The following is a 15,942-nucleotide window of genomic DNA, read 5'->3' as shown; positions in this document are numbered from 1 at the left end:
CTACTTGGTAACATTGACACATAAAAAAAATAATTGACAGATATTTTTTGACAATTCAAGACATAACCCGACTTTATTGAGTTGAAAATTTTGCGATAATAATGTACACAACTAATTGTAATATAAGAAACATCAAAGTTAACGTGCAATCTATAGCTATATAAACTGTTTCAAGTGACATGACAACGCCGACACAATTTAATTAAGAGGTCAAATGTTATCTTAGATTTTTTATTATTTATTATTGATTCGCACTCACGATTAAGGAAAAATGTTAACTCTACCAAGAAAAATAGCGGTCAACCTACTTTCAGATTCTGGTAATAATTCAGTCTTTATATTTAACTCGTATTCTGTTTCATAATGTTTGAATTAGAGTCTTATTCTTTTAAAAGTGTTGATGTTGTTTCTTGATTAAAATGCTTGCTAAGCCATCAACTACTTACAGCGGAACGTGCAAATGGTATTCATGATTTTAAAATAAAAATATTTATTGCCTACAAAAATATACTATTTGTGATAAAACTAAGAACAGGTAAATTAAAAAATATTGTTAATTTTTCGCAAATATTTAGTTCTAAGTAAGTTCAGTAACGTCCACGACTTCCTAGAATTTAAGAAATATGGATGTTTAAACATAGGTAGTATTGCGAATGTTACAGTACATAATTTGGTCACTTGAACTAGCCAATGATAGGTCATAAGCCCTGTAAACTATTTATTTTTTAACAATGTTTAAAAAAAATAATGGATTTTAATAAATCAAATTCATCTCAGTTGAGATATCTATGAATAATAAATCAAATTCATCTCAGTTGAGATATCTATGAATAATAATTCCTTCATCTCGGTAAAGATTAGAGAATTATCGATGATAATTCTTTCATCTTGTTCTTGGTTGAGATGTCAAATTGGTTGAGTTAATTTCCACTATCAGTGTACAAAGATTTGGACACATTAAAAATATTATTATTATTTTAGCCAAAAGATGTCGGCACTTGCAAAAACACATCCGTTGTGTTTCAAGTTCTGGGCACATTCCGGATTTAAATTTTATAAAGAAGAGCATTTCCATAGACAACGGAATCCCTCTGGGCGTGATGGGCCAGCCCACTTGCCATACTCACCCACACATTGTGGGGCCGGGAGAGCTGGTGGCGGGACTGACAGTCGAGGAATTTAAATCCAGAAGGGCGGAGCTGATGAAAAGGCTGGTGCAATCAGCATCTAAAGACAGATCGGAAAAGGGACATACGGTGAATTCTTTTTTAAAAAAATTTAAGCTTGTCAAAAAAGAGAGAAAATAGTATTATATCAGTTGTGTATATTACGAATGATCGCTGATATACTGCAATAGGACTTCCAATGCAGTGCCCTATACACCACTAGGTGCGAATAAAAGAATGTTGATTTTTTATTACAAGTATTTTAGTCCTCTTTGTTTTTTTTGGGTATTGTGAAAAAAATATTGTCTTAAATAAATTTTATTAAATGCAACGCTTTTTGACAATGAGGAAGTCAAGTGGTTTTTTATAATTTTTTATTTGTTCTTCTTCTTTTTTTAATGGCTTTTTCACCTCCCTACCGGGGTGTTCTAGCCAGTGTCGAGTTTGAACTACACCGCAAGACAAATAAATTTACGAGTTCTCAAAAAAAACTAAAATTGACATATAATGAATTATTCTTGATATTTAATTAGTTTTTTTATATTGTTTGACATATGTGATGACTACTCGTTATTTCAAGGTTAAAATAAAAAATCTTACTCATGAATTGTACTTAGAAATTGCCATTATATATCAGGTATCAGATTACCCGAACCTTAGAGACCCATAACGGTTCATTTATGGTCGAGTGTTTGTGATGGAATAATAAAAGACATGTTATTTTTTAATTCATATTTAAGAAGTAGGTTCTTATCGCTTTATTTTAAATTAAAGTATTTTACATTTAAACATATTTATAACATTTAAAAATATTTAGTACTTAGTGAATTCACCTTTATTTTTTATAACATGTAAAATTCTATTATTTAGAGAAGCGTAAAGCGAATCTAAAATTTCTGATGTTATTTCTTCTTCCCAAACTTGAATTAAGTTTTTTTTTAATTCCTCAATGTTTTTTGATTTTTTTTTCCCGACTTTTTTTTTCATAATCGCCCATAAATTTTCTATTGGGTTCAAATCAGGGCTATTCCCGGGCCACGTCAACGATTTTAAGCCAATTTTCTCCTTGAATTCATTGATCTATAAAAAAACAATAAATTATTTATCATGTGGTCACAAAATGAATTTAAAAATATATATATTTGTACTCACAGTGCGAGCTCTATGGCACGGCGCAGAATCGTCCTGAAAAATTGGGTCCGCGGTATACTGCGTAATGTCCTCGATTGTTGGAATAATATGTTTTTTTAACACTTTTTTGTACTGAATGGCATTCATCGTACCCTGTACAAAATTTAGAGGTCCTAAACCGTATGCTGTCATGCACCCCCAAATCATCACGTAGGGTGAATGTTTAACGGTTCGAGTGACGCACGACGGATGATATCTTTCCCCACGTTTTCGTCGAACTATCTTTCTGCCGTCTGGACCAAAAAGGTTGAATTTTGATTCATCAGAGAAAACAACATTTTGCCAATCCTCCAAAGTCCAATTCTGGTGCTCTTTCGCCCAATCCAGTCTAGCCTTCTTCATTTTGTCCGTGAGTAATGGTTTCTTTGCGGGACTCCGTGCTTGGAAACCATGCTCCAACAGCCGCCTGGACACTGTTTTTACTGAAAATGTTGATGTGCTGGTAGACTGCACCTCTGCGTGTATTTCAGGTGCCGTTAAAAATCGATCGCGCATAACAATTTTTTTTATTAAGCGATCATCTCGGGCAGATGTCACGCGCCCCCGTCCGCTTCCTTTTTTCCGTTCTATGGATCCAGTTTCTTGGATTTTTTTTAATAAAAACCTCACTGCACCTTCTGAATACCCAACTCGACGAGATATTTTACAATTAGATATGTTTTCTTGCGACAATGTGATTATTTTGGATTTTATCGCAATCGACATTTGCTTTGCACTTTCCATGATTGTTGTGTTATGTTCACTCAAACGCGGGTAAAACAAGACTGTTGAGACATTTTAAAATGTAAATATTGTAGAAAGGTGACACATAGTGTCCTTAATTTATTAAACAAAAGAAAGAGGTATCGATAAAGGATTTCTTAGAAAAAGGGTTCAGTAAAGTCAAGGGGCGCGGTAGCAGGTAAACTCGTAATTTTTTTTGTCTTGCGGTGTATGTATATATTTTTATTTATATATTTTCACATTTCTTAGTAATACATACAAGTTAATGTGTTAGTATTTCATATTTCTTACACCAAATAATATATGTATATTTATAAGATATTTACAGCTTAGCGCCACTATTTTTTATTTATTTGTTAATTGACCATCAAACTAAGCCACCTAAAATGTATTTTATTTTTATGTATCATATTACCAGTGCTAAGATTTTTTAAAGTTTAATGATTTTGAAATTAATCCGCCTGTGACGTCTCAAGTTCTCTACTGATTGGTGGGTTGGCTTCCCAGCAACGGGAAATGTATCACAACACTCTGTCATTGGTTGATTTCAGACAACTAGTGATGTCGTTCAAAGTACAGTCGAACTTGGTTATAACGATCACGGAAATAGTGAGATCTCGGATATAATGAGGAAACAATTAGTTGACATTTTAGTTTGTGCTTTTCTCTATACATTTATTAACTTTTATAATGAGCTTCTTCTCGGACATACCAACAAATTATATTGTCAACAGTTGAGCAAAAACTCTTCAATCCTTTAAAAACATCATTTTCGAAATAAGGACCTAATATATAAAATTCAAATGGGGGACTAATTTTGTACTGATCCCGCTAGGCATTGGGATCGGTTTACGTTTATGACACTACGTAAGTGTCTAAGTACCTAATTGGTTTTCGCTGACAACATTGACAAAGTATCACGCATAAGGTTCTTCTTCTTGGTTTTTTTTAATGGTCTTTTCACCTCTCAACTCGGGTGTTCTGGCCAGTGTCAAGTTTTTTTTTTTTTTTTACATATTTACACATGTGTTATAGTATAATATATACAAGTTAGTGAGTCAGTATTTAATATAATATAACCATATAATAATATAACATATTTACAGCTTAATACCATTTATAACTAGATATTTACATATAATTTTAAATACACATTTATTGGGTGGGGACAGGAGAGTAAGAATATGAATAGGGAACGGAATGTTGATATCGGAGAGGTCGAATAGGAACTCAAGATAACAATCATTAATGGGGCATCAAAAAAAATAATTATTTAGATCTTCCTCCTCAAGCTGACATTCGCACATGGCAGAGTCCTGGACATGGATTCTGAACAGGCGAGAACCATTACAACACTGTCCAATACGCATTCTGCATATGGAAGATGTCTCAAATTTGTTCAGAATCACTTTGGAAAACCGAGGCTTTTCTGTTACATTTGGTTTCAATTGGAAAAGATGTCTTCCCATCGTCGGTCATTAGTCTTTTTTAGGTGAACTAATTTAACACATGTGTGTCATCGACTATGGACTATGGACCCTACAGTGTAAAGAAGAAGCAGCTTGCATATTATAATATGTTTTACTTTATCTTCGTAGGTACTAATACCCTCCGCCTCTAAGCTTTATATGTCGGATAAAATTCCATTCATATTCAGGCAGAGTTCTGATTTCTTCTACCTGACAGGATGCTTGGAACCCGACTGTTTGCTGATGATGACCAGCTTACCCGAAAGTGACTCCATACACCAGGTAAATATTAACCAAATGAATTTGTTTGAATGTTTGTCACAAGAGGCAAAATTAGCAGTTCTCAACGGAGTCCTGGTCCCGACCCTGATTTATGGGAGCGAAGTATGGACTTGGAAAAACAGGAATGAAAGTAGGCTGAATGCTGTCGAAATGCGATCTCTCAGGCGAATGTGTAGTAAAACAATGTACGATGGATGCACAAATGTTGAGATCCGTACATTATGTAAGGCAGCCTTAAGACAAGCATTATCAACAAAATCAAGAAAGGAGCTCTGCGCTGGTTTGGACATGTAGAACGAACGGACAGAGAAAGAACGGCTAAGAATATTTACAATGCGAATGTTGATAGATGCAGAAATAGAGGAAGACTGAGAAAGACATGGCATGACCATATCCAACAAATACTTAAAGATGGACATGTCAAAAGTCGGAATAATCGGCGCGCGTGCATGAGATGATGTATGAATGTAGAGGAAGCGAGATCTGTATGCAAAGATACAGTGTTGTGGCGTTCTATCCTCTCAATTCTATCCTGGCGTTGTTGTTGATTACTAAAATCTGAATTCTTTTTTTTCTCTTTCATAAGGCAAACTTCTATCTTCATCTGAAATTTAAAAAAATTTTTTTTTTACCTCTGCTGGCGTGTTTTAGCCAGTGACAAATAGCTCCTTACCATTTGAAAATGTTTTAAGTAGCGTTCACAGGACTTTATTGTCTTGTCCCAGATTCTGACCTATTGTCCTTGCGTGAAAAGAAATTTAAGAGCAAGATAATTGACCGAGACATAGTCTTAGAGATAGACAGGCAGGTTATCTCCACAAGACAATGGATTATCCTTACCATCGTGCGCAGCCGCATTGTCCCTGTGTGCACGTGCATGGACAGGACAGTAGGCCAATAGCAAATCGCTTCGGGCATGCGTGTCACTCCCCCAAATTTAGACGGCTTCCGGAAGAAATAACAAAGCTTATATATGTACCTATATATAGCAATCACGACTGCCTTTGGCAATGCCCAACTTAAAGATACAAACAGTGCAGAAAAAGCGTGGCAGAGGCGATTGTAGCTGTTATGGCAATGCCGGGTTTCACTCATTCTTATTTTTGGTCATTATTTAGTTTAATCTCCAACAATTCTAATACATCTAGGTATAAAAGAATTCATATTTTTTGCTAATATACTCGCTCGTAATGCATACTGTCATGTATACATTTGCACGCAGAAGCGTGTGAACTACGGTAGATTTATTTATTTATTAATGAAATCATACAGTCTTTATATAAAACAAGGTACAAAAGAACAATTTAAAAAAAGTAAGACCAATTACAGATTTCACACTAATTTATTATGAATGCAGGAGGAGAGGGGAAAAATAATTTAATTCTAAAAAAGTAAAAATAAAAATATTACATAAAAAGTTCATAAAAAGGAGAAGACATTGTAAAGCTACTCTACTTTCCTCCCTCTCTCTCTGCTTCCATGAACATTTCAATTTAATTGTAAAAAATCACAACCAACAATAAATTATTCGATGCAGGTAGTAAATGTAGGTAAGTATAAATTAAGAGTTGAAATCAAATGTTTAAAATTAAAAGTAAAAGTTAAAATTAAAATGAAAAGTTTAAATTAAAATTAAGTTAAAAGTTTAAATTAGATTTGTTGTATTGCTCCATTGTCTTGTCTTGCGCCATCAAGGATGTTTACAGAGCTGGAACAGGACAATTGAGGGCACAACAATATGTTGAGTTTGTCCAAATTTTTGTAGAAAAGGACTGGATTCAACTCCCTGGGGAGCTGATGGGAATGAGATTGTTTATCACTGTTTATATTTCCAGTCAATATTGTTTGTACGAGGACGTGATGAACATTCGGAACTCTGGGACGGGCCTAGAACAGGATTAGACGAGGCAACTAGAATGTTTAAAGTGGATGTAGCTCTTCCATACTCTGAGTTAGCTTCCTTCTTAACAAGGTAAGAATTTCAATAATTTATCTATTTAATTTGTTCTCTTTATACTAAACTGTTTTTGTTTAATTAAGAAATTTTTGGGACATGAACAATATGACAACGATGATACAATGAAATGATTTGCCATGCGATTAATGATGGATGCAGAAAATGACTTAGACCGAGAAAGACAGATTTCATTATTTAAGTCTAAATTACCACATTAATTTTTATATTCATTCATATTTTTTTCATTCTTCTTACTTTCATTCATTTTCATTTCTTTACAACAATGAGATTCTGTATTTTTCAAATATGAAAGTTTATAGGAAAACTTTCATATTAGTTTGCATTTTTACCCAAATATTTCATTTTGAGGGCTATTTTTAATGAGTTGTAAATAACTCACTGTTAGAAAATGGAATCGAGTTGAGGTAGAGTGGGATTCGAACCACGGACCTTTGGTTTAATTATATATTTCATGTCAACCATGTCAAGAATCGAACCCGAGACCTTTTGTGTGGTAGGCAAACGCGCTGATTACTGCACCGTGAGGCTGACTATATATTGTTTACTTAATTCAAAAATAATTTACTTTGCCTTTTTTTAAATATTTGAAAAATATATATAATTATTTCAAGCACTTTAGGGATGCTAGAATTTCAAACATTCATTCGTTTTGTAACTGCAAGACATGCATCAATCTAGCTTCTATCTCACACTCGCACACACTCTGCTTAAGTGAACAAATGATACGAAAAATACGATGATACAAATGATACGAAGATGCGAAAAATGCGGAGATATGATGACCTAAATAAGCCAAATGAGCAAAAGATACATTCATTCAATTGAACTTCTTAAAAGATTCAGTCACTTTAAAGATACAGATCAAGTGACACGTATCTTTTCGGAGACAGGGTCTTACCCACCTCTATTTCATATTTATTATGAATAGACGGCTGGTAGACATAATTATTTTGTAAATTCTCCAATCATTAGATATAAACAAATTGATATGTTTCATTTTCCATTGTCAGTTTTATAGATTAAAAATTCTTACGGTGATAAAATGTAAATAAATTACATTATTCAAATTCTGTAAAAATCACTTTTTGTATTTTGCTCACTTACATTTAAATAATACCTACTGTTACCTTTTTTTTTTTGCCTAAAGCTGTTATAATTTTTCAAACACACTTAATTATCTACCTACCTATTTTTATTTAGTATTTTATCTTTATTTATTTAGGTAGCATAATGTAATTCGATACTTAAAAAATAAATATATATATATATATAAATATAATATAACATTTTTATTAAGTAAGTACCTACATATTGATTTGTTATACCATGAAACTCTTGGATTATAATTTTGTACCTCTCATGTAAAAGCCCTGTGGACGTATATAATGAATAAAAAATGAATATATATATACAGGATATATTCATTTTTCTGTCACATCCGAAACCACGATGATCAGTATGAGCAAGAAGACATATTAGCATTTTAAAAAAAATATTTAGAACCAAGAAATTTTTTAAAAATAAAATATTTAAAAAAACAAATGGTTGCTTATTTCTGCAGGGGAGAGGCGAGGGGAGTGCGACGCAGTATCAAACTCCCCCCTCTCCCCTCCTCATTTCTCCCATGCCGAAGTAAGCAACCATTTGCTTTTTTTGATACTTTATTTTTTTTAATTTTATTTGTTCTAAAATAATAATTTAATGTGCCAATATGTCTTCTTGCTCATGCTGATCATTGTGGTTTCGGATGTGACAGGGTTAATGAACACCCTGTATATCATTTTTGTTACATGAAGGTAAGATGATCAGCCTTACACTTCAGATGCCAGTCCAGGGACTATGAAATATTCTAATGCAATGTCCTTTTTAAATTAATATTTCATGTCAACCATGTCGGGAATCGAACCCGAGACCTCTTGCATGGTAGGCAAACACGCTGACCACTGCACCACGAGGCCAACCCTAAAAACCCCCCTCACGTTTTTGAAGCCTCCTCTTACGGTTTTTTTTTTTCATAGTCACTTGTCGTCACACAATTCGGACGTCTTGTGGTACTCACCTAGTTCTCCGATCCATGCAGAATCCGACGTGTCCGTGAGGGCAGCTCTCGCCGCCCTGAAGGGGGTTACCCTGCACTGTCCCCGCAAAATTTTAGCCGGCCAGAGGCTCATAAAGAGCTCGGCAGAGGCCAAGTTGATGGCGAGAGCGTGTGAGGTCGGAAGCCAGGCAATCAACAATGCGATTGCCAGCACAAAACCAGGTAATATTTGTTAAAACAAATTATCAAGCTGTTTCTCCCCTTCTCACTCTGTCTTTACTTAAAAAATACTTTATGATAAAATTCAACGTGTTTCAATAATTTATTCTTACTCTAAGTTAGTTCTCTAGTTAGTCACCTTTTCTTTTTAAGCATAATATGTTATTTTTTAACCCTAGTTTGAGGGAAGTTCTGACGTATTTTAATCACAAATGTTTATAACTACCAACAAATAAATAAAAAAATACTAAAATAACGAAAAAAAATAAAGTTCTGAATGCTTGAAGGTAAAATTTTGGAAAAATCTCAATAAAGTATAAAAATTGACATATCTCCCAAACTATAAAACTTTAGCTAAGGAAAGTAAGGTCCAATATTTAGCAAATGACCTCCTCTATATGCGAATTTGCTATGGTGGGTTCAGTTCCAGTCACCCTGTGACATAGTGTATGCACATGTACATGTATATATATATATATATATACATGTGCACTATGTTTTATTTACATTTCATTTTTATTATCCAAAACAGATTCTTTAAAATTAGATATTATATTCTAAAAGATACACAATTTTCTACTATATTGAGTTTAGGATAGGGTGGGTCTCGTGTGTTTTTTTGTATTTAGATTTAAATGTTTTAATATTTGCTATTGATTTACAATTATATAATACAATTTAACAATTAGTAAATTAAACTCAACAAATTAATAAATTAATCAACAACCTAAAATCAATAAAAACACAAATCTAATGCCATGCTATCTTGTCCCGCAAATATTCTTTAACTCTACAGTAACTCTTTCCAAAACAGCCTGTGCTTGACAAAATCTTTAAAAAAATTGTTGGCAAAGCCTGAAATTTCAAGAGGTACCTTGTTGTAGAATCGTATGCAGTTTGAGGCAAATGAATTATTAATTTCTTGCAGTCTAGTAGTGGGCACAACTACGAACCACTATAAACTAGTAGAGTATAATATCCCTCTACAATTGAAATGAGGTTGTGTTCAATTTTAATGAATGATCTCTGAGATGCAGTTATTATTTGTAGTGAGCATTGATTTTTACTTCAGTACATTATATTGGTATCTCTAGATTTTGAATGTCTTATTTCAAGTCACCACATCACCTCCACTCTTCCAGTGTACTCCAATCAAGATCCCTTGAGCGATCTTCGTATTATTTATTCCTCAGAGAAACTACCATTTTCCAATACAATTTTTTTGTCTCGATTCAGGAATAAGTGAACACGATATCCACTCCTCGATAGACTACTGGTGCCGAAGGTCTGGGGCGGAGCACCTCGCCTTTCCGCCCGTGGTAGGGGGAGGGCAGCGAGCCACCGCTATACACTATATACACGACAACCAGATGCTGGCTGATGGAGAACTGCTTTTGGTCGATGCTGGTAAAGCTACTTCATAATACGGATTTCGTGTACAGTTTCTTTTGTCTTAAACTACATACGAAGCTGGAAATTTCCCGGTTCGTCTTATGTGATATGTTTTAAATCAATTAAATACTACTCGTATATTATAAGTGTACTGCGAGGTATGAATGAGGTTTGAATTCGGGAAACTGCAGCGTTCAGGATACGAAATTACACAAATCCTGACAGGACATGGCGGATTTATGAGCTACTTGCTCAGATTCAAGATATCTGCGATCAACACCCGCCCATGCGATGATGATACTCTCCAAGATGTCTCCCATCTGTTGATGCATTGCTCCCTTTTTAGTCTGCAGAGAATGCAACTGGAGGCGCGATGCAGAAGCCTAAATGAGGATTTACACGATGTTCATGTAGTAATTAGTCATAAGGACGTGTCAAAAGAGGTAACATTATATGTGATAGCTATAGTAAAAGCAATAAAAGGTCTTAATTATAGCAGGACACCAAATGCCGAACACTCTTCAAGTGGATCGGAAGGTCTGTTGACGAATGACAACAGCCCGCCTTCTCCTGACGAGTTTTCTGTGGTTTCCTCGTCACTTGAGCCAATGCGGAAAAGCTCCTGAAACAGGCCACAGCCGAAACATCCCACCCGATCCTCACATATTATATCAACTAATCAAGTTTTTCATCGAAGTAAATTTAATAGATTTTTTTTTTTAAGTAAACAAATAAATAACTATCCCTTTGAAGTAAATATAAACCTTGTAAAATAAAACTACTAGGTATTTATTTATTCATATTTTTCCATCATAAATAAATAATAAAAAATAAAAATAATGTGACCTCACTGGGGTTACCCGTGCCGAGGACACTTAACAATATACGTATATATTCAGAAAGTAAGTTTTGTTTGTATTTCTTGCCATAACAGTGCTGCGATCGCAGTTTCGCGCAAGCGTTGTACTTACCCTGTCTTATTTGACGCCATTATGAGTTTTTGCCGGTTGTGTACGCTTCTTGGTGCTTGTTTGAAATGCTGAATAAAATTGAAAATTCTTCCGCTTGCGAAATAATGCCCGTAATTTGTTTCCTTAATGCGAAAAACATTAAACCAGTTCACATACTTTCTAAATATTCTGTCTGGGTGTGAAAAAAATAACCATTTTTATTTTATGAGTGCTTTAGTTTTGATACTATTTAGAAAAAAATAATTTATTTATGTTAACTTATTAAGTTTTTATATTCATAGTGGAATGGGTTAAGAAATATTCTTAACCCAAAAACGGATAACGCCAATCGAAAATATCTGTCTATTCCCCTTTTTTTCATTATCAATCAGTAATTAAATTGATTTTTAAACGCTTTTGAATTTCATTTTACTCTAGGTTGTCAGCATTCTGGTTATAATTCCGATATAACTCGGACCTGGCCCGTGTCTGGCAAGTTCACGGACCCACAAGCTGTGCTCTATGATATTGTCTACACGGTCCAGAGCATTCTCATTAAATCACTCAGTGAAGGCAAACCTACACTAGACGACCTGTTTGACATAATGTGTACTGCCCTAGGAAGGTTCTTAAGGTCCGAAGGGATCATAGACAAGAGTAAGAGTGATCATGAAATTGTTGGGGTAAGTTGATAACATTTGTGTGAGAAAGAGATTTACGTACATATTTCCTTAGTTAATTATTCTGTATAACTCGTTGCTATAGCTGTGACATTGTCTACCAGTTATTATGTGCTTTTAATTGTGATAAATGTATGTACTTAAAAATACAACAAATTATCTAAGTACTTATTTAAAAAATAAAATTGTATTCAAGAACAAAAAGTTGCAGTGTAATAGGGAAATATCACATACCACGAATACTGATAAAAATATATGAAATGGATTTAGAAAAATTAATTGTATTTTCAAAATCAATATTGTGAAGAAATGTTTTTGTTTTTTTTTTCATACATAACATTAAAAAAGAAACTATAAAAAAATATGTTCCTAGAAAAACACGACACGTTTGGCCTTGATAATTGTGACGTCAAGATTTGTGACAATGTTCTATAAAAAAATTAACGGTTACAAACAAAGTTCAAAATAACATGAATGTGTCATTGTGGCCAATGCAATAACCGTTTTTGCGGGAATTCAAAACTATGAATTTGAAAATATTTTTTATGCTAAGTAGGTACTAATAAGTAGTAAAAAAATATTTTTTACTCGACAGTATTTCGTAAACCCTTATCTCTTAAAATTGTAGAAAAAAGGTGGTATTTCCCTATTGAAGCATTTTTTAATCACACAGGACTGCATTTTTCTGTGTATTTTCACTTCTGATTGATTGACAACCACAAATTAAAATGCCATTAATTTTGTGCTTTTAAGGCTGTAGTCTAAAATTTTAATTTACTGATTTCCCCACCAATTGCTTCAAATAATACCTTTCAAGACAAAGCAAGTAAAAAAATAATCAATCAACAGATCAACATCATACAGTTGTCAATTTCTTGCGCACTTTTTATACTTTTTTTGTTAAAAAGAGAAAGATATTATTTAATATGTAAAATCTATAAATAGCACATTTTGTGGCTACGTGTCTATGTCGCATTATGTAGCTAGGTCCGAAAGTGACCGCGTGTCATTAAAATTATTGCGATTTGCAGCCAATGATGTATTAATTTATATATTGTTGGTCCATAGTGACTGATACCGTTTTCAAAATAATGTGTTGCTATGTATTTATCATAATTATCAAATTGTTTTAAACCTTGATTTCATAAATTTTAGGCCATAGAACAGGCACCTTTCTAGTTGGGTGACAATTTTATGACTATAAGGCCCATTAGGGCCTTACTTATAAGCCTGGTATAAAGTTACGCCTAGGTATAATACGGATGGGAATACCACCAATAGTAGTAGAATGTCACATTAAAATAATTCTAAATTAATATTTATTCATTGTCTCATATAAATACATATTGTCATCAAAAACTCCAAACAAACAAATAAAACATCACGCCATTTCTCCGTAGGGGTGGGCAGAGAAGATAGAATGCCATGTCACTCTTTGCACAAGCATTCCTTACTTCTACATCTTTTTACTGACATGTGCCAATTATTCCTAATTTTGACGTGGCCGTCTTCAAATATTTGCTGGATTCGATCATGCCATGTATTGTAATTAAATAATTCTGAAATTTGTTTTAATACGGACTGTTTATTGGAAGTGTTTTATTTTACTCGTATCTTTATTAAGTTTTGTTTTTCAGTTGGCTTACAAGTTTTGTCCACACCATGTGTCACATTACCTAGGAATAGATGTCCACGATACTCCTCCTATTCCGAGAAATATTCCTATAAAACCCGGAATGGTGATGACTGTTGAACCCGGTAAGTGTCTACATAATATTTATTGATTTGGCGTTTGTTTTGTAGAACTCCATATTTAAACTTAGAATATAATTGAATTATTAAATAATAAAGAGGTTACCCTCATTATTTTGAGTTTAACAAAGGCAGGTATATTAAGCAATACACACATAAATAATTTATAAATCAACAATATTTTGAGTATGTCCAAATGTTTGCAACAGAAAGGATATTCTCTTCTCAAAAATGTTTTCCCTCTCTGTTGCGACAAATTTAGATCTCAATAACTCCCTAGGGAGGAAATCCAGCCTGTCTGTAAACATTTGGACATACTCGAAACATTGTTGAATTAACTAATTGGTAAGAGAAGTATAAAATTTGGAATACTGTTTTCAGGCGTTGCCTAGTGGGTGAATTGGTTCAGCCGGATGAATCTCATCCACACGATAAAGGTTTCAGCTTTTTTACTTCACAAAAGTCGACAGAGTGCTTTCGACTCGATGGCTGCACTCACGTAAAAATCTTGAATAAGAAAATTGATCAGAGATAACTCCGCTCTGTACTGTGTTCGATTCCTGGGAAGATTGACATGAAAAATTGATCAAAAAGGTGGTTTCACACTGCAATATTCAGGTTCCTGGACTGGCTCCTCAAGTGTTCTGCTCATCACATTACCTTCTTATAACGGTAGATCAATATTCGCTGCATTTGGTGTACTAACGCAGTGTCCTATTCACCATCGGGTGCAGACGGGGCGTGTTATTAATTTTTTATATATTTATTCATAAATAATATTTTGTTTTTATTTCCAGGAATATACATTGGTAGTAATGATACGTCAGTACCCAAAGAGTTTCGAGGAATTGGAATAAGAATAGAAGATGATGTTCTGATAACCCACAGAGAACCGGTTATCCTAACACAATCCTGCATCAAAAGTAGAAAAAGTATAGAGAAACTTGTCGGCACCAGATCATTACCAAAATAATCAAATATCTTTAATTAATGTTAAGCTTGGCATCATTGTCAACATCTGTTATTTATTTCTGTACCTCAGAGGCAGACGGATGCAAATCCAAACGTCAAATGTTCAACACAAGCCTAAAGAATCTACTTTCTCTAAGTGATTTCTAATAATTTATAACCTTAATTTGTACATTCAGAATCTTAATACGTTGGTTCATTCATTATAAGACTTACATTTCTTCAAAATGATCATTTCATCAAATTCTGGATTTGCATGTCTGCCTCTGAGGTACAGATTTTAATTTTGATATATAAATAAATGTTTTAGACTGATTTTCATTTACTATAATCCTGTTGAATTTTCGATCATTTAATTCTTTAAAAAAATATGTCACCATCACCATAATTTCTATCTTAGCACCCAGTGGTGCATAGGGCACTTTATTGGTATCTTACATGGTCAAGATAGTGCAGGAAATTGGTAAAATAAACCAAAGTAGGACACGAAATGTCTAACACTCTTCTAGTGGAACGGAAGGCCCGCTGAGGACTGTCAACAGGCCGGTTTCTCCTGAAGTTTTAAGTGGTTCCTATACCCTGAATGTTGGAAAAAAATAGATACCGGAAACCAGAAATAGATTAGATCACAACACATAACTATGCTGTAATTGATTGGTTGACTCTTTCATATATTTTTAAGAACCTTTCCTATTAAATTAAAGCCTCTAATTTTTAACATATTACAACAGAGATGAAGAACATTCAAGAGAAGGTAATACAGAAGTCCCATATTTGAACATCTATATTCCTTCAATTCTTTCATCTATTGATGTTTGTGAAGTTAAAGAGCTGAAACCTTTATTTATGCGAACCTTTATTTGTGAAGTTAAAGAGCTGAAACCTTTATTTATCGGCGAGAGGGCAGCAGCGCGAGGAGCAAAGTGAAGAGCAGCGCAAGGAGCAGTGTGGTGGGGCTATTTAAGGGCTTCAAACTACTTTGCTGTTAACATATTACAACAGAAATGAAGAACATTTAAGAGAAGGTAATATAGAAGTCTAGGCATCTACAGGGCTCTCACCCGCACAAATAAAGGTTTCAGCTCTTTAACTTCACAAACATCAACAGATGAAAGAACTGAAGGTGTATAGAT

The 15,942-nt window shown here is 33.8% G+C and overlaps 1 protein-coding gene across 1 annotated transcript; it reads left to right on the top strand.

Moving 5' to 3' along the window:
• Positions 1-20: 20 nt before the first annotated feature.
• Positions 21-15,124, top strand: LOC148272487 (xaa-Pro aminopeptidase 3-like). The gene is made up of 9 exons (XM_088239986.1): positions 21-320; positions 982-1,256; positions 4,679-4,831; positions 6,667-6,803; positions 8,828-9,069; positions 10,303-10,473; positions 11,847-12,091; positions 13,726-13,846; positions 14,638-15,124. The coding sequence occupies exons 1-9, from the start codon at positions 272-274 to the stop codon at positions 14,811-14,813; spliced, it is 1,569 nt and encodes a 522-aa protein (XP_088096112.1). The 5' UTR covers positions 21-271; the 3' UTR covers positions 14,814-15,124.
• The last annotated feature ends 818 nt before the right edge of the window (positions 15,125-15,942 follow it).

The sequence above is a fragment of the Micrasema longulum genome, unplaced genomic scaffold (genome assembly GCF_059751315.1).
Source record: "Micrasema longulum isolate JH-2025_06_02 unplaced genomic scaffold, ASM5975131v1 h1tg002322l, whole genome shotgun sequence".
Taxonomy (NCBI): Eukaryota; Metazoa; Arthropoda; class Insecta; order Trichoptera; family Brachycentridae; genus Micrasema; species Micrasema longulum.
Note: the sequence above shows the minus strand (reverse complement) of the source record. Positions and strands in the feature narration are given on the sequence as shown.